At 48.0% G+C, this 25,913-nt stretch overlaps 2 protein-coding genes across 2 annotated transcripts; both read left to right on the top strand.

Annotated features, from left to right (window-relative positions):
- Positions 1 to 207: 207 nt before the first annotated feature.
- On the top strand, positions 208 to 3,069 carry Tex101 (testis expressed 101). Its single transcript, XM_038340959.1, has 5 exons — positions 208 to 271; positions 421 to 570; positions 979 to 1,164; positions 2,593 to 2,724; positions 2,834 to 3,069. Exons 1-5 carry the CDS (start codon positions 208 to 210, stop codon positions 3,067 to 3,069), a joined length of 768 nt encoding a protein of 255 aa, XP_038196887.1.
- Positions 3,070 to 25,152: 22,083 nt separating this feature from the next.
- On the top strand, positions 25,153 to 25,520 carry LOC119821354 (60S ribosomal protein L34-like). Its single transcript, XM_038340333.1, has one exon. It carries the CDS (start codon positions 25,167 to 25,169, stop codon positions 25,518 to 25,520), a length of 354 nt encoding a protein of 117 aa, XP_038196261.1. The 5' UTR covers positions 25,153 to 25,166.
- The last annotated feature ends 393 nt before the right edge of the window (positions 25,521 to 25,913 follow it).

The raw sequence follows: 25,913 nt of genomic DNA, 5'->3' as shown, positions 1-25,913 counted from the left end.
AAAGTAGGCACAATAAATCTGTGACCTTGCTGTTAAATCCCAAGACACTTCAGGGTGGACTTCATGGGCTTGCATACCATAAATCTATCATAAAGTAGACACTTAACAGAAAACTGAGATTTAATCTCTCTCTGGCTGACTGAAGTGTCTCCTGTTTCTCCTTCAGTTCCCAGGTCCTGATCAGCTCTTCCCAGCCTCAGAGAAGCCATGGCAGCCTGCCGCCTCCAGTACTTACTGCTCCTCTTCCTGCTGGGAGCCTCCCACTGGACTTGTACGTGTGTGGGACCTCAGGAAAACAACTGATTCCACAGAGAGTGCATTTATTGTGGGAAGAGGTCACCCCACAGAGAGGGCAATTGATCATCTTTTTTTGCAATTTTTTTTGCAAAATTAAAGATCATTTTTATCTCATCTTCCCAGTGGTTCAGAACCTTCGCTGCATGGTGAGTAGAATCCAGCGTTTAGAGGATGATCCAGGCCAAACCTTTAACTGGACTTCAAAGACTGAGAAGGTTGAGAGTTGCAATTCTGGAGAACTTTGCCAAGAAACTGTGCTGTTGATTAAAGCGGGTAACTTGGGACCGAGTGGTGGGTCAGTGCCGGGTGACAGCAGTCCAGTGTAGATCCCCAAGCTGAAAGCCATTTGACCTTGCCCATCTTTTCAGCTTCCAACCTTTCTTTCCCCTCTCATGCTCTGGGTTATGTGTCTGACTAATAGCACAACCCTATGGCAGTCTAGATGGAGACTGGGAAGCTAGCTCAGTAAGGTGCCTGTCTTGAATACATAAGGGTCTCAGTTGAATCCCCAGGGCCCACATAAAAATGTCAGGCATGGTGGCATGAATTTGCAGTCCCATCACTGGGGAGGCAGACACAGGGGCATCCCTTGGGCATGAGGGAGAAGGTAGCCATGTTATTTGGTCTCTCCCTGCTAAGCACTGGGCCCACCATCCACCTTCTCTACTCCCTGTCTCACAGAAGGAACCAAGACTGTTGTTTTGGCCAGTAAGGGTTGCTCCGCTCAAGGGGTAGAGTCGATGACTCTGATCCAGTACACCCCACCCCCTGGCCTGATTGCCCTCTCCTTCAGTAACTACTGCAACAGGACCCTCTGCAACAACAACAGAAACGTGTCTGTATTCTGGAAACCACTGGACACCACAGGTACCTGTGCATGTCACTCTGCTCTGTGTTTCTGCTTAGCGTGGACCTCAGTGGCCACATGCAGAAGAATCCCTCAGTCTGCACGGTCATCTTCTGAGTTGAAGTCCTTTGTATTGCAAGCCCTCCTCGTGGCAGAGGGACATCGGTGAAGGCTGCAGTAACGACTGGGAATGTGTTCACTGAGCAGGAAGAGGTCTCCATTAGTTTCTGAGCAGGCAGTGGCATTCATTTTAGCAATTGTGGGTTCTTCACTGCCAGGTGACAAAGTCTAGTACCCTAGTTTGCCCTCCAAGCCTACAGTCATCTGCCCATCTTTTCACCTACAAGTGCCTCTCTCCCCTGCCTTATGCTGTGTCCTAGACTCGTGGTCACACTTCTAACACTGTACTGGGTCAGCAGGCAAAGTGCTTGCCCTGTAAGCCTGAGGACCTGCATTCAATTTCCCAGAACACACAGAAAACTGCCAGGCATGCCGTCATGAGCTTGTAACCCTGGCTCTCAGAGGTGGAGGAGATGGGGAGGGTTCTTTGGATTTACTGGCCAACCATGCTGGCCTAATTTGTGGGCACCAGGGCAGTGAGAGACCCTGACCCTGTGGATGACACCTGAAGTTGTCCTCTCACCTCCACACACATGTGCCCATGTATGCACCCACACGCAAATGCTTATGCACCCATACACACACTTTAAAAGTGACTTTTTTCTTAATGTACATGGTACAGGTCATTAAAAAAAATGCCAGTGACACACGTCCTCCCTGCCTATGCCTACCATCTGAACAGCAACCCTGTCCCATCTCTGTCTCAAGCCCATGTTTACGCACAGCCTTCTTCACAGCTCAGGTCTCCGCCCCTTGATGTTTGCTGAAGCATCTTTAGGTAGCTGGCGTCCTCCGTTTCCTTGACTATCCTTTGAGTGCAGCACCGAGTTATAATACCACTGACTACCCACAGACCTTTCTGCTCCAACTGTCCTTTCAGCTCTGTCACGTGTGGAAGTCATGTGGTCTCTGGGGGTTCTTTTAGTGTGTGAGTGTGCATGCACATGCGTGCGTGCGTGTGTGTGTGTGTGTGTGTGTGTGTGTGTGTGTGTGTGCTCGCACGTGCATGTGTAGAAGCCAGAAAACAACTTGGAGAGTTGATTTTCTCCTTCCACCTCTGTATGGATGCCGAGGATTGAACCCAGGTCTCCAGGCTTGCACAGTAAGTGCCTATACATGCTGCACCATCTCGGCAGCCAGTGGCTGAGTTTCTGATAAAAAAAAATCAACTGGGGGAAGATAGGTGGAACTCAATAGTGGGTTGGTTAGTGTGGCCTCTACAGGACACAGGGCAGGCAAAAAAGCAGCTGGGACAAGCAGAAGGCAGCCGGACAAGCTCCTCCGGGTGCTGGACACAGGCTTAACTTACCCTCTTTATCCCCATCCAGTAACTCGCAGTATGCCAGGAAACCTCCGCTGCCCAACATGTGTGGCTCTGGGGTCCTGTCCCAGTGCCCCCTCTCTGCCCTGTGCCAACAGTACAACTCAGTGCTATCAAGGAAAACTTGAGCTCTCTGGAGGTAAAGGCCCCTCTAGGTTCTGGCACTCAGGGTTCCAGAGGTGAGGGAAGACTGGGCTCCGCATTCCCTAAACTTGTGTCTCTGTTGCCCCACCCCCTCTGGCTCACAGGAGGAATGGACTCCATCGTGCATGTTAAAGGCTGCACCACTGCAATTGGCTGCAGACTGATGGCTTCAATGACCTCAGTGGGACCCATGACGGTGAAGGAGACCTGCAGTTACTACTCTTTCCTCCAGCCCAGAAAGGCAGAAGGAAATAGTAGGGCCTCCTGGATGCTCACCTCACTGTGGGTGCTGGAGCTGCTGTTGCCAACACTGCTGGTGGCCCTGATCCACTTCTCCTAGAGAGCGCTGTTGGGGAGGGGTGGGAGGGCTAGAGTTTAGCTAGGAGGGAGCCTTCTGTCTGCTGACCACCAGTTTGAAGAATGGGAGGAGGGAGGTTTGAGGAACAGAGAAATAGGATGAGTGTATATTTGACACAAATAATAAACTTTGCGCTTTGTTATTAGGTCGTGTGTGTGGTGAGGGTGATTGGGGAACGAAAACCCAAGAGCAGCTTTCAGAAGGGAACTTTTTCCTTCCACCATGTGAGTCCTGGGATTGAACATAGGCCATGGGGCTTGATGACCCTGGGCCTCTTCACCTACCCAGATTTGTGATTTACATATGCTTCAAGCCATGCAGTGGGGTTTTGGTGCTGCGGAGGGACCACTAATGTGCTGTCTCTAACACATTTTCCAAATAAGGAAACAGTTTGGATAAATTTGAATTTCTCATATTCACATAACTGTATGCAAAGCCAGGCAACGTGGTACATGGCTGTAACCCCAGTGCTCAGGAATCAGGCCAAACCTGCTCGACAAAGCAAGACCCTGTCTCAGAAAATAGCCAGGTGGTGGTGCACACCTTTAATCTCAGCACTCCAGAGGCAGAGGCAGGTGGATCTCTGGGAGTTCCCAGCCTGGTCTACATAGTGAGTTCCAAGCCAACCAGGACTATGTAGTGAGACCATATATCAAATATAGATAGATAGGTGGGTAGATAGATAGATAGATAGATAGATAGATAGATAGATAGATAGATAGATAGAGTGAGTCAAGAAATGACTATGACTTTGGGAAGAGCCAGGAAATAAACACAGGTATTTGACCAAGAGTCTGATTTTTTTTCTTTTACTTTCTTATGTTCATTTTTCTGCAGGATTCCCAGCCCAATCTTTGTTGTTGTTGCTGTTGTTTTTCAAGACGGGGTTTCTCTGTGTAGCCCTGGATGTCCTAAACTTACTCTGTAGACCATGCTGGCCTGGAACTCACAGAGATCCTCCTGCCTCTGCTGTAATTAAAGGAATGCTCTGCCACCTCAAGGCCCGGACCCAATCTTAAGGTCAAAGCCAGCTGCTGCTTTGGGATTGTCTGTCTGATATGGCCATGGGGCATGAGGGGAAAAATCAGACTCTCCAGTCCTCCAGCTCTAACAAGCCCATCTCCTGATGTCCTGAGTGTCCCCTCCAATCCCCCTCCTCCGCCCCCACTCTCTATCCTTCCCTTCACCCTGACTCGCAGTGTTCTGTGGACCACAAGAATGGATGAGTGTGGCCCTACAACATAGATGGTATATAGAGGAAAGTAGAGGGAGACATAATATTGGCTTTTAATTTTTATTTTACTTTATTAATTCAGTTTTGGTTTTGGTTTTTGAGACCATCTCACTGTGTATCCCTGGCTGGCCTGGAACTCACTGTGTAAACCAACCTGAATTCTATTTCACAGAGCTCCTCTGTGAGTTAGATTTTAATAGAATATCTTTATTAATTCCTTGAGAATTTCATACATGTATATATTCTCTTGCCATCTTCTCTCCCTAATTCCATCCAGATCCATTCCCACCTCCCTGCCCCTTCCCAACTTCATGTCCTGGCTTTTTCTTGTTTAGATAATGAAAGGCTTCCATTTTTGCTGCCTCTATACGCATGTGTAGGGCCAATCCCTGGACCTACCAGGAGCCACGCCCTTAAAGAAAATTGGCTCCCTGCCTCCCCTGAAAGCCATCTACTGTCCCTCCTTGACTAAAGGTTGGCTAAAGCCCTTCCCTGCTCCTTGCTGCAATGACCAACTTGGCCCTGTGCAGGCAGCCACAGCTGCTGGTCTGCAGCCTGACTGCAATGGTCCTCTCGTATCCAGAAGAGTTTCTCTCTGGTCCTCCCTGGCCTTTGGGTCTTAGAGTCTTTCCACCCTTTTCCCCAACAGTGATCCCTGAGCCTTGAGGGTAGGAAAGTGATACAGATGGCCCATTTGTGACAGAACATGCCACAGACAGAGAGGTGAGGTCCTCTCTGGGCTGGTGGTCCTGGGTTCTATAGGAAAGCAAGCTGAGCAAGCCAGTGAGCAGCACCCTCCATGGCCTCTGCATCAGCCCCTGCCTCCAGGTTCCTGCCCTGTTTGAGTTCCTGCCCTGACTCCGTCAGTGATGGACTGTGATGTGGAAGTGGAAGCCAGATAAACCCTTTCCTCCCCAAATTGCTCTTGGTCAAGGGTTTCATCACAGCAGCAGAAACCCTAACGAAGGGCTAACCACAGTCCACTGCACAGAGGAACTGTGCTGGGGGAAGGGCAGCAGTCAGACTGCTCTCTCTTCCAGAGAACCTGAGTTCAATTTCTAGCACAAACATGGGACAGCTCACAATCCCCTGGAACTTGTGACCATAGCTCTGGGGAACCCAACGACTTGTGGCCTTCGAGGACCCTGAGCTTGCATGCACACTTGCAATGAGAATGAAAGGAGAGCGTCTCGGGTGAGGCCTAGGAGCTGAGCTCCTTCATGGGTGCAGAGACCCTTCCCACTGCTGGGACCACAGCATGTGCGTGCACCTGAGCCTGGGCTGGAGAGACGGCTCCGCCTAAAAGTGCTTCCTCCTCTTTGCAGAGGACCTGAGTTGGTCCCCAGCACCCATGTCCAGCAGGTGGCCACCGTTTGTAACTCCAGCTCCAAGAGATCCCTAATGCCCCCAGATGCATACACATGAGTAATAAAAATATCGATTTTCAAGTTAAATTTTGAACGTTGGGAATAAAATGTTTGTCTAATTTATCCTTCCTCCTCTCTGCCTGCTTGTTTGTTTGACCCAGGGTGCCATGTAACCTAGGCTAGCCTGGAATTCTGTGAAGCTAAGAGTGACCTTGAACTCCTCATTCTGCTACCAATTTCCAAGTGCTGGGATAGAAAACAAGCGTCGTAAACCCTAGTGATTGGGACTCGGGTCATTTGTGCATGCTGAGCAAGTAAGTGCCTGCCAACTAAGCTGAACCTCAAGCCTCAACTTTCTAGGCAGGCTGAGTAGGCCTGGGAAACTGAGAGGTGGCGCTGAGATACCATCTTCCACCACAGGGTGGCACTCCTCTCCTCCCCCAGGTCTGTACAGTTAAAACCAGCGTGGGAACCAGCTGTGTGCTGTGCATGAGCTGACGCTCAGAAGTGGAGGAGGGCTGCGTGCTTGAGTGAGATGCTGCACGAAGACGCAAGCCTCACTTCGGGATAGCGTGGCTAGAATCTCAGTTCTGCCGCTTCCCAGCCATGTGATCCTTGACCTCGATCCACTTCGTCTGTTTGTTGGAAAATCTGACAGCACATCCCTTGCCTGTATGATGGTGGTTGCCATAGCGTTCAGTTCATCCTAATAATTAGGCTATCACCTGAGTGTTAGCTTTCCGTTGCTGTGAGAAAACTCCTGGGATGATCAGCTTGTAAGGAAGAAAGGGTTGCGTGACTCCTGGGTCCCCAGATTCATGGTTGCCTTGGACTCGGGGCAGCACGAGTGCCCCAGGGTGTGAGCACATGGGAGGGCTGATCTCATGGCATCCAGAAAGAGAAACAGAGAGGAAGAGATGAGAGAGTGCCCTAACTTCCTTAAGGGCATAGCATCAATGGGGCTTCCTTTCTCTCGGTCCCATCAACCTCCCAAGGGCACCACAGCCTGGGAGCTGAGCTGTTAACACACATCCTTCAGGAGAGACTTTCAAACCAGAGAAACTTGACACGGTAAAAGCTTGAAGTCTTTTCCAAATATATATGAAGAAAAGAAATTTCATCTGTTCCACCTACTTGTGAGACCCAAGAGAGGAAGATCACATGACATGTTCAAGAGCAGCCTCAGTAGCTTCGTGAGACTCTCAGAAAGGGGGTAGCTCAGAAGCAGAATACATAGAACGAATAGGTAGTGAGCCTGAATTCTAGAACCCCTGCCTAGAATCAGTGAGGGCTGGGGATGTGGCCTTCACAGGTCATATGATCCTGGAAAAACTGCTTAATGTCCCTGTGCCCCAGTAATCAGACATGAGTTCCCTGAACCTGTTCCTCTCGCCTGCCTCTTCTCCCACGCCATGGGATTCTGTGAGGATTGAATAAGGGTCCAGCACCTAAGAAGGCTTGGGTTTTATGTGCTGGATTCTCTCTCTCTCTCTCTCTCTCTCTCTCTCTCTCTCGCTCTCGCTCTCGCTCTCGCTCTCGCTCTCGCTCTCCCTCCTCCCTCCCTCCCTCCCTCCCTCCCCCCCTCTGTGTGTGTGTGTGTGTGTGTGCGCGCGCGCACGCGTGCTTATGCATGTTAGAAGAGATGGGTGTATGTTGTATGTAGTGTGTACACACAGGTGCCTGGTGCATTCATCTGTAAGAACACATAGAGGCCAAAAGAGGATGACAGATGTGTTCTATGGTTCTGCCCCTTATTCCAGAGACAGGGTCTGGTCTCTCCCTGCACCCGGAGTGAGGCTGGTGGCCAGCAAGTCCCAGCCCTCCTCCTGTCTCCACCCCATCATAGCACTGGAGTTACAGGAATGTGGGACTCTGGCCAGCTTTTTTCCTGGGTTCTGGGGATGTAACTCCAGTTCCAGAGAATCTGATCCCCTCTTCTGGCTTCCACAGGCACCAGGCATGTGTGCATGCAAGCACACATATATACAGGCAAAACACACTCACATAAATTTAGAAGCAAATAAATATTTTTAAAATGAAAATGTAAATGGTGTATAATTGATATAAAGTCAGTCATGCCGGCATTCCTCTGCCAGCTAGGCACCTGGGAGGCTGAGGCAGGTGGATGGCCAGTCTGTATCAAACAAACCAATAATTATGGTTTGAAGGTGAAAGCCCCCACAGATTTGTGTATTTAACACTTGGCCCCTAGGTGGTGATGCTGTTAGAGCAGACTCTGGGACCTTCAGAACAAGAGGTCTGATTGACAGGTAGGTCACTTGTGGGTGGGCTTCTGTCGTGTGTGTATGTGTATATGTGTGACTGTTTGTGCACATTGGTGCAGGTACCCTCAGAGACCATTAGATGGCATCAGATCCCCTGGAGTTGGATTTGTAGATGGTTGCAAGCACCCCATATGGGTGCTGGGAGCTGAGGTCACAGATAAGAGATCCCTCTAGACCCAAGGGAAGCAAGTTCTTAAGAGTTACAGACTAACCCCTCATCCTGTCTGAGCTCTCTGAGTCCTGAATGGCACCATGAGAGACACACCACCCCGTACAAGCTCACAATGTCACCTCATCTATTACATCTTTCTCACCATGATGAACGATTTCCTCTGAACAGGGAGCTAAAAACAAATAAATAGATCAATAAAATCTCTGCTTTCCTTATATTGCTTCTGTCATGCATTTGTTACAAGGATGGCAAAAGTAGTTTTCAAAAGGACGAATAGACAAAAAATATAGTTGGCTACATAGAAGACGATAGATAGATAGATAGATAGATAGATAGATAGATAGATAGATAGATAGATACGGTGTGAGGGAGAGATGGTTCTGTTAGTGTTTGCCATACAAACAGAGGATCTGTGTTCAGTCCCAGCACCCTCATTAAAGTACACACACAAACATCTCAGCTATGGTGGCCCACGCCTGTAATCCTAGCACAGTGGAGGCAGAGACTGGAGGACCTGGGGCTCCCTAACCAGCCCCCTAGCCTACTCAGTAAGTGTTCTAGTTGGCTTTTTGTTGCTGTGATAAACAAACTGGCCAAAAGCACTTTAGAGAAGGGATGAGTTCATTATTAACCTGTCCTTCCAGGTCACGGCTCTTCACTGAAGAACTCGTGGTGGGAATCCCAGAGGATTTCCATCCCCTGGCTCCCTCACAGGCAAGCTGAGTAAACTTCCTTATGCAGCCCAGGATCACCTGCCTAGGGTGGTTCCGCTCACAGTAGGCTGAGCCCTCACCCTCTGCTATAATTAAGATAGGGACTGGAGAGATGGCTCAGCAGTTAAGATTGTTTTCTGCTATTCGATTCCATTGGTCAACTTCTCTGTTTTTATGCCAGTACCAGGCTGTTTTCATTACTGTAGCTCTGTAATAGAGTTTGAGGTCAGGGATGGTAATGCCTCCCGAAGTTCCTTTATTGTATAGGATTATTTTGGCTATCCTAGGTTTTTTGTTTTTCCATATAAAGTTGATTATTGTTCTCTCAAGGTCTGTGAAGAATTTTATTGGGATTTTAATGAGGATTGCATTGAAATTATAGATTGCCTTTGGTAGAATTGCCATTTTTACTATGTTGATCCTACCCATCCAAGAGCATGGGAGGTCTTTCCATTTTCTGGTGTCCTCTTCAATTTCTCCAGCTCCACATGATCTGACCACACAAAAGCCTTTGCCTCTTCAGGCATTTACACAGAGATACACACACTCACATAGCAACACACACACACATAATTAAGAATCAAATAAAGCTTTAAAAAGTAATCAGGACAACTCCCCCATAGGCCGGTCTGATCTGGGCAGTCCCTCAACTGAGGCATCTCCGCTCAGATGCCTGTGTCGAGTCGACAAACTGATGGTCAGTGCAAACTAGGAGAGTGAGACCCTGGGTCTAAGGACAAGGTGAAATGTGGGTGGCACCTGACACATTGTTGCAGAACTGGCGGCCAGCTCCCAGGACGGCACCCAGGGTACCGAGGAACCTAGAAATTTTTCTCCTCTATCTTTGGGTCAGACTCTTCTATCTGAGGGTAAATAACAAAACATACACTTTCTGCTGGTAACTCAAGGAAAAATGAACAAGCACACACTTTCCTGACGGTAACCTTCTCTTTCACTTCAACTTGTATAGTCTCTCTTTGACAGTCTCTATACAGCCACGTCTCTGTTCACACCACTACATAACACACTTCTCTCTCCGTCTCTCACACCGCTCTCTTCCCCATCACACCTCTCTCCTGCTTCTCCTACAGCAGCAAAACCTCTAGACAAATAGGAATCCCATCTTCAGGGTCACACAGAATGCGAGTAAACAATAGAAATGAGCCATACTGATCACACAGTTTCTCTCAGGCTAGGGAGGTCGTACTGATGCTGACCGGGCAGTAAACACGTAGCTCTGAGTGGTGAGGGTTCCCAGGCAGAAAGTGACATTGAAATTCAAGACTTAAACAATAAACCGTTAGCTGGCTGAGCCTCGAGGTTGAGAGTGCGTGCAGAAGTCCATTGCTGAGAAAGTTGTGTCTACTAAAGTTGCTTTGTGCTCTGGCCTAGAATCAGCAATAAAACGCCTGGGAGATTGACCTTGTACATTCATCTCCAGGGGCAGCCAGTTTGCTCTGAATTTGTTCTGAAGTCTAAAATTAGCTGAGTTGTAAAAGACTGTCTTTGTCCTAGATATACAGATTAAGAGGAAATCGTCTTCCTGACCATCCACAGCTATATGTATGCCCAGTAAATGAAATGTTTTCATGCAAACAGTGGGGAAAATACCCATAGCTGTTTTTAGTGACACAGGAGAAAAAATTACAGGCAGAGACAAACAGTCATTTACAGTCGGTGACCTCACAGTCCTTCCAAGTGGGACCCCCCATCAGAGAGTTATTCATCTGTTAGGTCAGCCTGTTAAATACTGGTTGCCACCTACTGTAGACTCCCGTGACCTCTGGCAAGCAATGACACCAGAGGTTGACCCATGTTCTATACATGTACATGCACACTAGTGCACATGTGCCTGCATGCAGATTCACACATGATAGATAGGTACATACATACACACAAACATACATGAAAGGTAGGTAGATAGATAGACAGACAGACAGACAGACAGACAGACAGAGACAGACAGGCAGACAGACAGACAGACAGACAGACAGATAGATAGATGGATAGATAGATAGATAATTATTGATATATAGATAGCTCAATAATAAATAGATGATAGATACGTAGGTATACAGATAGATGATAGGACAGATGCATAGATTGATAGATGATAGGTAGATGACAGATTTTTTTAAATCCCTTACATGCACTTCAGTAAGGCCAAGCAACATCACCACATATCTGGCCTGCCCACCAGCAAGTATGAACTCCTGAGCTTGCTCCTTGGACAGCCACACCCCACAGGGAAAGACAAACTCAGGTTCTCTGCCTAGCCACCCTCACTCCTCTGGTGCCTCCCGTACACACCCTGAATCTGAGGATGTCCTCTGAAGAAGTCCTACATGAGAGCCCCCAGGGGTCCTCTGCTAGTACAGCCCCTGACTCTCCCGTCAGTAGCAGACTCTAAGAGTCTGAGTGGGACCATGGTAGATCATCCTGTAGGCTCAGCTCTCTACTCCTCTGTGTCTGAGACCATGTCATTAGCACCCACCTTCCTTCTTCCTTCCTTCCTTCCTTCCTTTCTTTGTTTCTTTCAGAGTGTTTTAGCTGCACCTGTGTCTGTGAACCTCATGTGTGCCCAGTGCCCTTGGCGGCCAGAAGAGGGCATCAGATACCCTGGAACTGGAGTTACAGAGAGTTGTGAGCCACTGTGCGGATGCTGGGAATCAAACCTGAGTCCTCTACAAGAGCAGCCAGCGCTCTCAACCCCTGGAGAGTCATCTCTGGCTTTTGACATGTAACCCCCTTCCACCAAAAGGCTGAGGTAGAAGGGCCAGTGTCAAGCCTTGGCCTCAATGGCAAGGTGTAAACACTATCATGTGAGGACAAGCCCGCACAAGCTTCACTGAAGGATGAGAGAGCCATGGGGAGCTTAGCCAAGCCTGTCCAGTCACAGAAGCCAAGACCAACCTAGACCAGCTGACAGACAACTCCCAACTTCTGAGCAAGCTCAGCTGAATCCAGAAGTGTGGTCATCTGACTAAAGCCAGCTCAGACCATCCACTCACTAGTGTGAGCATGACCGAAATGAATGATTCTGAGCTCTGAAGCAATTGGTTACATAGCATTATTGTGTCTGACTGACACAGACAACCCGGGTGGCTCTCCAGTCACAGCCGCTCCCGAAGTTGTGTTTATATTTGTTTGTATTGAGATATACAATTTATTTATTTCTGAGACAGGAGCTCACGTGACAAGGCTGACCTTGAACTCATTACTTAAGTCCAAGATAACTTTGAACTATCTTCCAAATGTTAGGATTGCAGGTATGTGTCAACATGCCTAGCTCCTTTTATTTCTTTCTCTATAGGAACAAGGATCAAATCCAAGGCTTTGTGTTAGGAAAGCTAAGCAAGCACTCTACTCCTTAGTTATATCCCCAGCATTTTTTTAAAATTATTTTGAGCTGGGTGATAGTGGCGCTCGCCTTTAGTCCCAGCATTTGGGAAGCAAAGGCAGGTCAGTCTCGGAGTTTGAGATCAGCCTGGTCTACATAGTGAGTTCCAGGACAGCTACAGCTATACAGAGAAACTCTGCCCACCCCCCAAAAAATTATGCTAAGACAGGATTTCATTACATTGCCCAGACTTCCCCACCAGGGAGCGGTGCCAGTTCCTACCATGAGCCCAGGTTGCCCATGTTCATAGTGAACTTCAGACTGGCACCCATAGACATCTTGCTTTCTTTTACTTATATTACTATGTTCCGTGCTGCTGGGGACCTTGTGCACACCTGCAAATGCTCTATTGCTGAACCACACCCCCACGTAACCTGCATGGCCACCTCAGCTATTCTTGGATATCTCTCCCTTACTCCTTTATTTATTTTAGACAGAGTCTCACTATGTAGTCCTGGATGACCTGGAACTCACAGAAATCCTCCTGCCTCTGTATGGGATTAAAGATGTGCCCTGCTGGGTCCAATTTAACTTGTTAGGTTTCTTTTGGGATGGGGGAGTGTTGGGACAGGGTCTCACTATGTAGCCCTGGCTGTCCTGGATCTCACTTTGTAAATCAGGCTGGCCTCAGACTCACCGAGATCCACCTGCACCTGCCTTCCAAGTGCTGAGGTAAAGACATTAGCTCCCATCAGTTAATTTTGTTTTCTTTTAGATAAATTCATTTAGAACTCACTATGTAGCTGAGGATGACTTTGAACTCCTGACCCATCCATCTCTATTTCCCATGCTTAGCTGAATATAGTTTCTTTTTTTAATATTTATTTTTATTATGTATACAATATTCTGTTTGCGTGTATGCCTGAAGGCCAGAAGAAGGCACCAGACCTCATTACAGATGGTTGTGAGCCACCATGTGGTTGCTGGGAATTGAACTCAGGACCTTTGGAAGAGCAGGCAATGCTCTTAACCGCTGAGCCATCTCTCCAGCCCCTGAATATAGTTTCTTGAAAGGAAAAAAGTCTTTCTTCCCTCTCTCTCCCATCCTCCACCCACCTCTCATTACTCAAGGCTGACAAGATTGTTCCGTCACTACATTTGAGGTTCCTCACACTTTATATAATAAAGAAACAAGGAAAATGCTAAAATCCCAGGTTGGCAGAAAGCAAAGCGCCCCTGAGCATAGTGAGCGCTGGGAGGAGAGGGGCTGAAGCAGAGCAAGGGCAGGAGAGCTGATTGGAGAGGTCATGGCTCCACTCAGAGGGGAAGCCGTTCACAGGGAGGAAGCTGTGTGGGCTGGAGAAGCTGTCCCCACAGACTGGCTGTGCCATCTCTACACAAGAAACAGAGGCTGCAGCTGGGAGTGGCTCCATGCCTTTAATCCTAGCACTCCTGAGGCAGAGGCAGAAGGTGTGTATTGAGTCTGAGGCCAGCCTGGTCTGCGTGGAGGGTTCAAGGCCAGCCAGGGATACACTGTGAGACCCTGTCCTGATGATAGATAGATAGATAGATAGATAGATAGATAGATAGATAGATAGATAGATAGATATTTTTATGAGCAAGAAGTTACCAAGGGAGTCGAGAGGAGGTAGTGTGAGCAGAGGGTGTTGATTGGATAATGAATATAACCATGTCTGTGTGTGTGTGTGTGTGTGTATATGTACGTATGTATGTGTATATTTGTTTATACACACACACACACACACACACACACACAAACACACAGATGAAAAGAGTTCCAGACAACAATGTCTAGCTGTTCACTGTCAGCAGTGACTTCCAGACCAGCCTGGACTCTCAGCATAAGCAACGGGAGGCTCTATTTTTGTGGTGGTTGCAGATCAAACTCAGCCTTGAACATGTCAGGCTAGCTCTGTGCAGCCGAACCACAGGCCACTCCTTGGGTTTTGTTTTTGTGTTTTGCTGAGACAGAAAGTCTCGAAATGTAGTCCAGGATGGCCCTGACCTCACACTACCTATCTACCTCAGCCTCCGGAGCCCTTGGATTACAGGCATGCTCCACCTCATACCTGGATGATTGTTTTTTCAATTCGTTCTGGCCGTCAGCTTTTACCTTTGAAGTTTATTTATTCCAACCAAGGTTACAGGACAAAGTTCCAAGGCTCTTTACCAAATGGTGGTCATCCTTCCCCCACCTCACTTAAGAACTTAGCACGTGCTGCTTTTCCCTTAAGGCCCTGATCCCAACTCGACCTCCTCTAAAAAGGTCCCCCTGGAAAGTGGGGGCAGAGTCTGGGGTGTCTCTGCAACAAGATTCAGTCCGCGGTCGGACAAAGCTGGATGGGACCTGTTGGTTGCAATACTCCTTATGGCCACGAGATGGCGCAGTCAGCAGCTATCTGGACCGCCCTGCTTAAAGACCCCCACAGTAAACCCTGATTGCTCAACAATTATCGACAGTTAAAACTCCCACGGGATTCAGATCCTAGGTGGGCCATTTTTTCATTCTGAAACTTAGAGCTGGTTACACAACCTCCCCGGGCCTCTGTCCCTACACAGGCTGTCAGGCTGATGAATGGCTGCTTCATACAGAGCATTTGGGGCAGGCACAAGGAGGGTTTGTGTCAGCACTAGCTACCCGCTTAGGAAGCTCAGCAGGAAACAAACGCCAAATTCAAACTGAGTCATAAGGACGAGTTTTAAGAGACAGCAGGCAAGAACAGACGCAATGGGTCAGGAAGCCACAAAGCCTGGTGAGGCACCTAGAACCGGAAAGATGAGAGCATTTTACCACCCAGACCTGAAATGCAGCCATTAAAAGGACCAGGAAGGTTTACAGAGAGGATTTCAACAAAGGAGGAAAAGTTTAATAAGGAGCTGGGAAAATAATGCTGTACTTAGCAGGAAAGGCCATGCCTAGAATCCCCCAGTGAGGGGCCGGGGCGTGGCTCAGTGGTAGAGGGCTCTCCTAACATACCGATCCTTAGCACCACATGAACCCCAAACTGTGACAAACTCAGTTATCTCAGTACTTTGGAGGTAGAGGCAAGAAGAATTTCAAGATACCCATAGCCACACAGCCAGTGCAGCCAGCCTGGGCCACACCACACCCTGTCTTCGATCTTTTTGTTCTTTCCACTATAAAGCCAAGCATGCTGGCACAATACTTATAATCCCAACGCTTGGGAGGCTGAGGTGAGGAGATGGTATGAATCCCAGGGTAGCTTGGGCTACACTGAGAGGTCTAAGCCAGGTAGAGGGATAAAGCTATACAGCAAGACCCTGCCTGGAAAGGAGAATGAGGCAAGAGGGGAGAGAAAGGAAGAAGAGAAGGGAGAGGAAGGAGGAGGGAAGCCCATTGTGGTGGCCACTGACCACCCTCTCAAGGTGTGACCGTGTCGTCGATGGAAGAGAAGGGAAGGGAAAGGAAGGGCAGGCGGAGGGTAGGGCTGAGGAAGAAGTGAAGAGGCTGGAGAGACAGTTGAGGGAGGAGAGCACACACTGTTCTCACAGAGGATGTGAGTTCAGTTCCCAGCGGCCACATCAGCGGCTCACAAACACCTGTGACTCCATTTCCAGGGGAATCCCATGTCTCTGGCCTCCAAAGGGAGTGTCACTATTCGGAGGAGCAGCTTTGACAGAGTAGGCGTGGTCTCGTTAGAGGAAGTGTGTCACTATGGAGGTAGGCTTTGAGGTCTCATAGATGCTCAAACCATGCCCAGTATCTCAGACCACTTCCTGTTGCCTGCAAGCCAAGAAGTAGAACTCTCAGCTCCTTCTCCAGCACCATGTCTGCCTGCACACCGCCATGTCCCGCCATGATGATAATGGACTGAACCTCTGAACTGTAGCCTCAATTAGTGTTTTCCTTAGAGTTGCCATGGTTATGATGTCTCTTGACAGCCATAGAAACCCTATGACATTTGAGGAAATAGACATAAAAATAAAATAATAGATGCTTCAGGGTCAGAGAGATGGCGTGACAGTGAAGGGGACTAGTTGCTCCTGCAGATGACCTGGTTCAGCCCCTAGCACCCACATCGTGGCTCACAGTTACCATCTGGTGTAACATGAGGGCCGGCTTGTTGAGGTTTCTATCCTGCCCAGTTCCCACAGTCAGTTAGCCCCAAAGAAAATCACAGAAGTCTACATTAATCATAAACTGATTGGCCCATTAGCTCAGGCTTTGTATTGCTCTTATAACTTATATTAACCCATTATTCTTATCTATATCAGCCACATGGCTCAGTACCTTTATCAGCGGGGTAGGTCACATCCTGCTTCTTCGGTGATCTGGGCAGGACTGGGGAGGAATGAGATTCCTCCTTCTCAGCATTCTCCTGTTCTTATTGCCCCACCTTTACTTCCTGTCTGGTTGTCTCACCTATACTTCCTGCCTGGCCAATCAGCATTTATTTAAAACATGATTGACAGAATACAGACAATTCTCCCGCACCAATCTGGAGCCCCAGCTCTGGGTGAGCTGATGCCTGTCCTGGGTTCTTTGGGTTCCCGCATGGTGTGGGAGGTCCTTCTGTCTATGTGTTGCTTTTACTGGTTAACAAATAAAGAAACTGGCTTGGCCTATAGCAAGGTAGAACTTAGTTAGGCAGGGGAAACTAAACTGAATGCTGGAAGAAAGGAGGTGGAGTCAGAGAGAAGCCATGGAGCCTCCACCAGGACAGACACATTGAAACTTTGCTGGTAGGCCACGACCTCGTGAGGATGCACAGATGAATAGAAATGGGTTAAATTAAGGTGTAGGAGTTAGCCAATAAGAAGTTAGAGCTAATGGGCCAAGCGGTGGTTTAGTTAATACAGTTTCTGTGTGATTATTTCAGGTCTGAACTGCCAGGCATCTGGGAAACAAGCAAGCCACCTACTACAACACCTGTACACACACACACATATGAGTATATATTTGGTTTTTTTTTTTTTTTTTTGGTTTTTCGAGACAGGGTTTCTCTGTAGCTTTGGAGCCTGTCCTGGAACTAGCTCTTGTAGACCAGGCTGGCCTCAAACTCACAGAGATCCGCCTGCCTCTGCCTCCCAAGTGCTGGGATTAAAGGCGTGCGCCACCGCCGCCCGGCTATATTTGGTTTTTTGAGACAGGGTTTCTCTGTGTAGCCCTGTCTGTCCTGGAACTCATTCTGTAGACTAGGCTGGCCTCGAATTCACAGAGATCCACCTGCCTCTGTCTCCCGAGTGCTGGGATTAAAGGCTTGCACCACCATTGCCGGGCTGCATATTGGGGTTTTTTTAATTTTTAAATAAATGTTGTGAGTTTAATCAGCCAAGGGATTTGGGCTGAGTCAGCTGGATAACAGTGTGGGGGATTTCTTTGGGACTTTTCCATAGAAGTCACAGCTACTTGCCTGTGGCATGGACTAGCATCCAGAACAAGCTAAGCTAGCTATCAAGGCCTTGTTCAGAAGAAAGTCACCGAGAACAAAAGCACCAAAGAAAGGAAAGGATGCCCTCACTCCTCAGGAATGGCTTGATGAACAGAGCGGGCAGCTAGGCGTCTGGATTCGTTGATTGCTCGCTTGGCAGACACTTCCCAGAATGCTCTGTGCCCACCGGACCCTGAGCAGTCCAGCCCCGCCCTCAGGGAACACAAAGTCCTGTGGCAGAGAGGGGTTCATGCCCCTAGACAGTAACAATTACAGGGGAGTTCCACTGGAGTCACCTGGCCCAGGAATGCACATCACAGAAGGTTGTCTGATGACAGAGATATCTGAACTGAGTCTTGAGAGAGAGAGAAAGGAGTGTCGGCAAGCAGAGGGAGGAGGATGGGCACAGCAGAGGGGACTGCATGAGCAAAGATCTGGAAGCCAGCCGAAGACGATCAGGACAACGTAAGCACAGGATGAAGGGAGGCTAACGACAAACGTGACATGGTGGGCAAGGTAAGGAGGGGGGAGGGGGTTCCAGGCAGCCTCCAGGAGCCTTGGCGGGCACTAGGGCTTTAACTCCCACAGCAGTGGGAAGCCACAAAAGGGTTACAGGCAATGGAAGCCTTGATCAGATTCACAAAGGAGTCCGACTGTATGACAAGCGAAGGGGACGGAGGGTACAGCAGGCAAGATAGACTGTGCTGCACTTCTAAGACAAACAGCTCCAGAGTCAGAATCTGGTGCCTTAAAAACACTAAAGCTTGGACTGCAGAGAGAGACGGCCTAGCAGTTAGCCCTGGCTGCTCTTCCAGAGGACCCAAGTTCCATTTTCAGCATCCGTATTGGGAGGCTCTCAAACTGCCTGTAACTCCAGCTCAAGGGGATACAACACCCTTTTCTAACTATTGTGGGTCTTACACACACACACACACACACACACACACACACTCGCTTGCTCACTCACACACCACAATTAAAAAATTTTAAATGTTCTTAGCTTTTATGATATTTTTGTGGTTGGTTGGTTGGTTGGTTGGTTGGTTGGTTGGTGGGTTGGTTGGTTTTTTGAGACAGAGTTTCTCCTTGTAGCTCTAGCTGTCCTCAGACTCACAGAGATCCATCCGCCTGTCTCTGCCTCCCAAGTGCTGGGATGAAAGGCGTGCACCACCACTTCCCATGAACCCACAGGACTGTTTCGTCTTATGCTAAGGCTGGAGCCCAGGGTCTCAAACCTCATACACACTAGGTAAATAGACTAACAACTCAGATACCTCCCCCCAAGTTCAAGGTCTTTTTTCTATAGTGTCCTCAATCTTGATCCCCACCTTTGGAAGGTTGCTGTTCCAGTCAGCAGGCTTCCAGAGTGGGAAACATTTCACACAGTTCTCTTCTGTAAAGTAAAGAAAGGGTAATCAAGCTACAATCCAGATCCTCTATCTGCATGTATGCCTACACACCAGAAGAGAGCATTAGATCACATTATAGATGGTACTGAGTCACCATGTGGTTGCTGGGAATTGAACTCAGGACCTCTGAAAGAGCAGCCAGTGCTCTTAACCACTGGGCCATCTCTCCAACCCTGGCCATCTTCTATAACCAGGCAAGGCTCCTATAAGTGGGACAGGGACACCAACCCAGCCACAAAACCTTCAACCTACAATTTGTTTGCCTGCAAGATGTACGGGGTAATGGCGGTGCAACGGTAGACTGGTCAAACTTGAGGCCCAGCCACGAGAGGGAGCCCATGCCTGACACTGCCTGGAAGGCCAGGACCAGAGGCTGCACAGCCTGAGAACAGGACAGAAGCAAACATGACTGACAAAAAGAAAAACGTTAATGAACTGATTCCCAATGATAGTCTGCTATTCTCATGGATTGGTACCTAGCTAATTGTCATCAGAGGCTTCACCCAGCAACTGATGGGAGCAGATGTAGAGACCCACAGCCAAACATTAGGCAGAGCCAAGGGAACCCCAAAGAAAAGGGGAAGGAAGGATTGTAGAGGGCAGAGGGATTGGGGACCCTAGGAGAAATCACCTACAGAATCAACAAAGTAGAGCTCATAGGGTCTCACAGAGCCTGAAGCGACAGTCATGGATCCTGCGTGACTCTGAGCTGAGTCCTCTGCATATATTACAGTTGTGTAACCTCATGCTCTTGGGAGACTCCCAACAATGGGAGTGGGGCTGTCTCTGACTCTCTTGACTGTATGGGGGACCTTTTCTACCCACTGGTTTGCCACATCCAGCCATGACATGAGGGTTTGTGCCCAGTCTTACTGTATCTTGTTAGGCCTCCTTGGGAGGCCTTTATTTTTATTTTTATTTTATTTTAAGGGAAACAGAGAATGAATGGATGTGGGGGAAAGGAGAGGTCAGGAGAGGAACTGGGAGGAAGGAGTGGAGGAGGGAACTGTGGTGGGGTGTAATGTATAAGAGAAGAATAAAAGTTTAAGAAAAAGTCATTTTTAAATCTTGGAGATTGTTCCAGGTGACTGTATGTAAATGTCGATTTTGTTGTTGATATTTTTGCTTGCTTTAATTTTAGTTTTTTTTATTTTGGGGGGCACTATTGGGACTTTAGTCTAGGGGCCTCAGACATGCTTTTAGGGTTAGGGTTTGATTCCCAGCAACCACATGGTGGCTCACGACCGTGCATAACTCCAGTTATAGGGAATTTGATGCCTTCCTCTGACCTCCAAGGACACCAGAAAAATCTAAAAAATATTTTAAACCTTTACAAAAAAGAAATTTGTGGCCACATCTCAGCTTCCCTGCCCCATGCAACTGATTGACAGCCCAGTCCTGAAAGGGCTCCACTCATGTTTGTATGTGTGTATGTGTGTGTGTGTGTGTGTGTGTGTGTTTGTGTATGTGTGTGCTAGTGTGTGCATGTGTGCATGTGTGTGTAGTTATATGTGCTCACATGTGTGCATGCGTGCTGTGTGTGCATGTGTGCTTGCGTATATGCACACACATGTACAAGAGTGCAGGAGTGCAAGCATTGTGGGTGTGTTGAATATTCTACGTCAAGAAGATAGTCATGATTGGTTACATAATTAAAATAAAATAAACCCTTCATTAAAAGCACACACTGGGAGAGAACCAGCAAGGCCAGTTTAAGCAGAGCCACCTGTCCCTTGTCACACCTGCTTTGTCCCCAGTAAGCCCTGCCTGCTGTTAAAATCTGTTCCTCATGCATGGATCTCAAAGCTGAAAGCTTGGGGAAAACACAGGGAAGAGTTATTGTCAGCCTTTCTCGTGACTAAAGACAACTCTCCCTCCTTCTGCTTCTATCTCTCAAAAAAAAATATTTTGAGACAAGATTTCACTACATTACCTAGACAGGGCTTTGAACTCTTGGCAGAATTCAAGCCTTGGTCTCAAAAATTCTGGGACTGCATGCATAAACACTTATGCCTTGTTTACTCAGTAAGTTTGTTTTCTGTTTTGGTGCTGGGAATAAAACCCAAAGTTGTGCTAAGCAGGTGCTCTACCACTGAGCCACACCCCAGCCCTCACTGGGGGATTCTAGGCAGGGGCTCTACCACTGAACCACACCTTCAGTCTATACTGTAGGCAAGTTCTCTGCCCACTGAGCTACATCCTACCCTGGGAATTTCTGACTCACTAGCTTGACACTCAGATTCTCCTGTGTGCTTTACAGACAAGCAATGTGTGCGTTGCCTGGGAGATGTGAGCAAAGAAAACAGAAGGTAGAAGCTAGAACCAACAGTCGCCATCCATCACTGCACGCTCTGCCCACGCTCCTCTGCCACAGGACTAGCACTCGTGCTCGTGCTAGCCCCGGGAAGCGCATGTGATTACACAGAGGAGGCAGTGGGCACACAGAAATGAAGTCACCACCCAGTCCACCTAGGCAGCAAAAACAGGATGTAAACCGCTTGCCCATCTTCCTCCTGATCTAATGCAAGCCTAGGACAGACACGGATTCCAGCATTAAGGCAACTCCCACCCCGCCCACAGGGTAGTTTATCCTGTCATTCATCAAGGCAATTAGGATTACAGTTCACTGACAACTGAATCTATCCTAATGATAGGGCCTACGTGGGTAGGACCCAGCAAAAAGTAACCTGCCTGGGAGGGCTGAGCAAATGCCCAAAATTGACAAAGGGAATGGTTGAATAGGTGGATCGGTGGATAAGAGCACATATTACTCTTGCAGAAGATCTGAGTTCAAAGCCAGCACCCACATCAGGTGGCTTACAACCATCTATAACTAAGGAGCGCTAAGGCACATACACACACAAATAAAAATAGATCCTTTCTTTTTATTAACAGCAATGCTAGCCATGGTGGTGCACGCCTTTATTCCCAGCACTCAAGAGGCAGAGGCAGGCAGATCTCTGTGAGTTCACGGCCAGCCTGGTCTACATAGAAAGTTCCAGGACAGCCACCAAAGCTACAAGGATTGATGTGTGGAGCCCGTGCCAGACTCTGTGGAAGTTATAAGACTAACATTTATTGAGTACTGGTGCACTCTAAATTGGTTTAGATGATTTCTGAGATCTTATCTTCATACCCATATTATGAGGTATCCACTGGTCTGCAGACAAGGCAACACTGAAAACCAAAAATACCACTTAGCATGCTCCAACTCATTCACCAAGGAAGTGGTGGGGGAGATTGAAACAGGGTATTTGAGAGGAAGAAATGAGGCACAATGATGGACGCCAGTGTTCCCAGCACTTGGATGGTGGGAGACAGAGGGTTGAGAGTTCAAGGCCAACCTGGGCTACGCAAGACTCTGTCTTTCAAAACAAGTGCGAAGAATGCATATATGTCTCTCAAAACGTGGAAGTCTGAGCCAGAAGGATCTTAAGTTCAAGATCAACCTGGGATACTTAGCAAGACTATCTAAAACTAAGTTATTATTAGATATCATTTGTCAGTTCCCTAGTATTATATTTTTTATTCTGAATAGTCTGAAAATGATTGACACACAGCTAGCTCCTTTAGCCCTAAATATACTTCAGTGTTTGTCTCTTAAATGTACATTATGCCTTCGTGGAAATGAATACCTGACCATAAATGAATTCAAGTGTGGATTCTTAAGGGTTTTTAAAGATTTATTTGTTTACTTAATTTGTATGAATGTGTTGCATGCCTAGTGCATTGGATCAAAAGAGGGCATTGGATCCCCTGCAACTGGAGTTATGGATGGTTGTAAGCCACTGTGTGTGTGCTGGGATCAAACCCGGGTCCTCTGCAAGAACAGCCAGCACTCCTAACCACTGAGCCATCTCTCCAGCCCCTCTGTGTTATGGAATAATTTTTTGTACACTGTGAAGATGCACCTTTTCCAAGGTGCCTTCTGATTCGTTTAATAAAAGAGCTGACTGACCAATAGCTAGGCAGGAAGAGGTTAGGTGAGAGAACCAAACTAAGAGGATGCTGGGAAGAAGGGCGGAGTCACAGGAGTGGCCAGGAGACTCGTAGACTCAGAGAGAAGTATGACAAATATGAAAGAAAAGGTACCACCATGTGGTAGATAGAGCGTAGATAAGAAGAAAAGGTACCACCATGAGGTAGAGCGTAGATAAGAAGTATGTGCTAATTTACGACGTAAGAGGTAGTCAGTAACAAGCCTAAGCTATCGGCAGAGCATTTATAATTAATAATAACTCTCTGTGTGGTTATTTGGGAACAAGCTGGGGGAACAGAGCTGACCAGCAGTCCCAAAGAGAAACTCTGCCTACAAATGGCACCTCCACCTCTACACCTCTGCTGAGATTTTTTAACTGAATTTTATTTTATTTATGGTATTATCGTGTGTGTGTGTGTGTGTGAGAGAGAGAGAGAGAGAGAGAAGCACTGAGTTCAAGCCCCAGCCGTGTCCCTCCCAGCCCCTACGCCAGAAACGTTTTTCAAGTGTTTCAATCAGACGCCCATCCCAGCTTGTCTGCTGTTTCCGTGCGGTCACAGTCAGGTTCTGCGTGTCTTCTCTACCCAGTTCAACCCACATACTATCTGCTTGTCCCACGGCTCCCATGTTCCTCACTATTTGGTTCAGGTGGAGTTGGCCGTGTTCTCCCTCTTACGTCACTGTTTCCATCTGCGGTGTTTACAAGCACCTGGCGCTGGTCTAAATGGAGCCCGTGGGCGTATCCTGTGCCTCTGCTGTGGGCGTATCCTGTGCCTCTGCTGTGGGCGTATCCTGTGCCTCTGCTGTGGGCGTATCCTGTGCCTCTGCTGTGGGCGTCTGTTAGCGGCTTCTGATAGAATCAGTGATTGCGCTGATGAGGGTTGTGCTGTCGTGTTTTGACTGTACTGTATTCCTTTCAGATTTCTTTCTTTGTTCACTTAGTGCCCATTTGTTTGTTGACTGTGTTGTTTCATTGTTGTTGTTTTGAGTCAGGGTCTCTCTGTGTAGCCCTGGCTGTCCTGGAACTCACTCTGCCAACCAGGCTGGCCTTGAACTCACAGAGATCCTCCAGCCTCTGACTCCCAAGTGCTGGGATTAAAGGTGTGCACCCACTACCACCCAGCTTAGTTTTCGTTGTTGTTGTTGTTGATCCTCCTGCCTCCACCTCACTGGTTCGTACCACTCCTAGTGTTCTAGCTTGCTTCTCTAGTGCCATGATAAAACACTGACCAGAAGAAACTTGAGGGAGAAAGGGGTTTCTTTGGCTTATACTTCCATTGTTGTTTGTCATTGAGGGAAGCCAAGGCAGGAACCTGGAGACAGGTACTGAAGCAGAGACCACGGAGAGGGCTGCTCACCGGCCTTGCTCTCCATGGCTGGCAGAATCCACGGAGAGGGCTGCTCACTGGCCTTGCTCTCCGTGGCTGGCAGAGACCACGGAGAGGGCTGCTCACTGGCCTTGTTCTCCGTGGCTGGCAGGATCCACGGAGAGGGCTGCTCACTGGCCTTGCTCTCCGTGGCTGGCAGAGACCACGGAGGAGTTTTACTCTCCATGGCTTGCTCAGCTCTCTTTCTTATACAGCTCATGTCTTCCTGCTTAGGGGTGATCCTGTCCACAGTGGGCTGGATCTTCCTATATCAATCAGCAATCAAGAAATTATCCCATAGACATTCTTACAGACCAATCCAATGGAGGCCACACCTCAACTGAAATAACATCTTCTCAGATCTACCTAGGTTAACATAAACTATGACAAACAACTTACTTACTTACTTACTTATTTACATCAGTGTTGACTCGTATTTCCCAATATGGACTCTTATTTCTTTCAATACAAATCCATGTTTTTTCCATGTGGTTTTGTTTGTTTGCTTGTTTGTTGTTTATTTGGTGGACTATAGTTCTTTACTCTGGGTATTTAATTTGATCTTCCACTTGTCCTAGATTTGGTCACAGGGAGCCAGTCTAGGACACTTCCTGTCCTTCAGCACCCGCTGCTCCCCATCTTTCTTTGCGTGTTCTCTAATCTTCTCTCTGTGTGTGGGTGTGTGTGTGTGTGTGTGCATGTGCACACCTTCTCTCTCACCCGCCCCCTCAGGCACTGTCCACCATTGTTATTTAAGACTTTCTTGCTCTTCCGGGGACGGTGCTTAGAGGCACTCAGAATGGTCCAGCATTTGACATACCATCGTAGGCTCTCCTACAACACAGCCTCCAACAAAACTAGGCTGTCTCGAACCCCTGGCAACAGGATTGTTTACCTTTACACGAAGAAGGTTGGAAAAGCACCTAAATCAGCATGTGGTGTGTGCCCGGGCCGACTTCCAGGGGTTTGTGCTGTGAGACCGAAAGTCCTCATGAGATTGTCGAAGACAAAGAAGCATGTCAGCCGGGCCTATGGTGGCTCCATGTGTGCCAAGCATGTCTGTGACAGGATCAAGCAGGCTTTCCTTATTGAGGAGCAGAAAGTTGTTGTGAAAGTGTTGAAGGCACAAGCACAGAGTCAGAAGGCGGAATAAACGTGCGACTTTTTAAATAAAGGTCAAGGCTTGGTCTGTGGAAAAACAAAAGACTTTCTTGGTAACCGTGTGGCCCAATTTTGAACCAGTATGTGAGTGCTTGGCCAACGGGTCTCCAGATGAGTCAAAAGCCCATGAGGACAGTGCACTCTGGAAGAACCAGTGGACTTCGGGAGAGCACAGACTACTCCTGGGGCCCCATGGCCTGCATGCTCTCTTCTCTCTCGTGATTCTCTTGGTGATTCTACTGTCGTCTTGTCAATCATAAATAGGACAGATGTCGTCATTGCTGGAAGCCCCTTTTTTTCTCAACTATCTTCCCCTAAAATTCCTTGGGAGCTGATGCTTCTCAGGCTTCTTGTCTGGGGATGCCAGCTGTCACTGCAGACCCTG

The sequence above is a fragment of the Arvicola amphibius genome, chromosome 8 (genome assembly GCF_903992535.2).
Source record: "Arvicola amphibius chromosome 8, mArvAmp1.2, whole genome shotgun sequence".
NCBI lineage: Eukaryota > Metazoa > Chordata > Mammalia > Rodentia > Cricetidae > Arvicola > Arvicola amphibius.
The sequence above is the reverse complement of the archived record's forward strand: the minus strand, read 5'-3'. Positions and strand labels throughout refer to the sequence as shown.

What these genes read in the sequence shown, in the direction of transcription:
- Tex101 (XM_038340959.1), top strand. Translation starts at nt 208, where the DNA reads ATGGCAGCCTGCCGCCTCCAGTACTTACTGCTCCTCTTCCTGCTGGGA. An exon ending in GGGAGCCTCCCACTGGACTT is followed by an intron (nt 272 to 420) that starts GTACGTGTGTGG and finishes TCATCTTCCCAG; the next exon opens with TGGTTCAGAACCTTCGCTGC. An exon ending in GAAACCACTGGACACCACAG is followed by an intron (nt 1,165 to 2,592) that starts GTACCTGTGCAT and finishes ATCCCCATCCAG; the next exon opens with TAACTCGCAGTATGCCAGGA.
- LOC119821354 (XM_038340333.1), top strand. Translation starts at nt 25,167, where the DNA reads ATGGTCCAGCATTTGACATACCATCGTAGGCTCTCCTACAACACAGCC.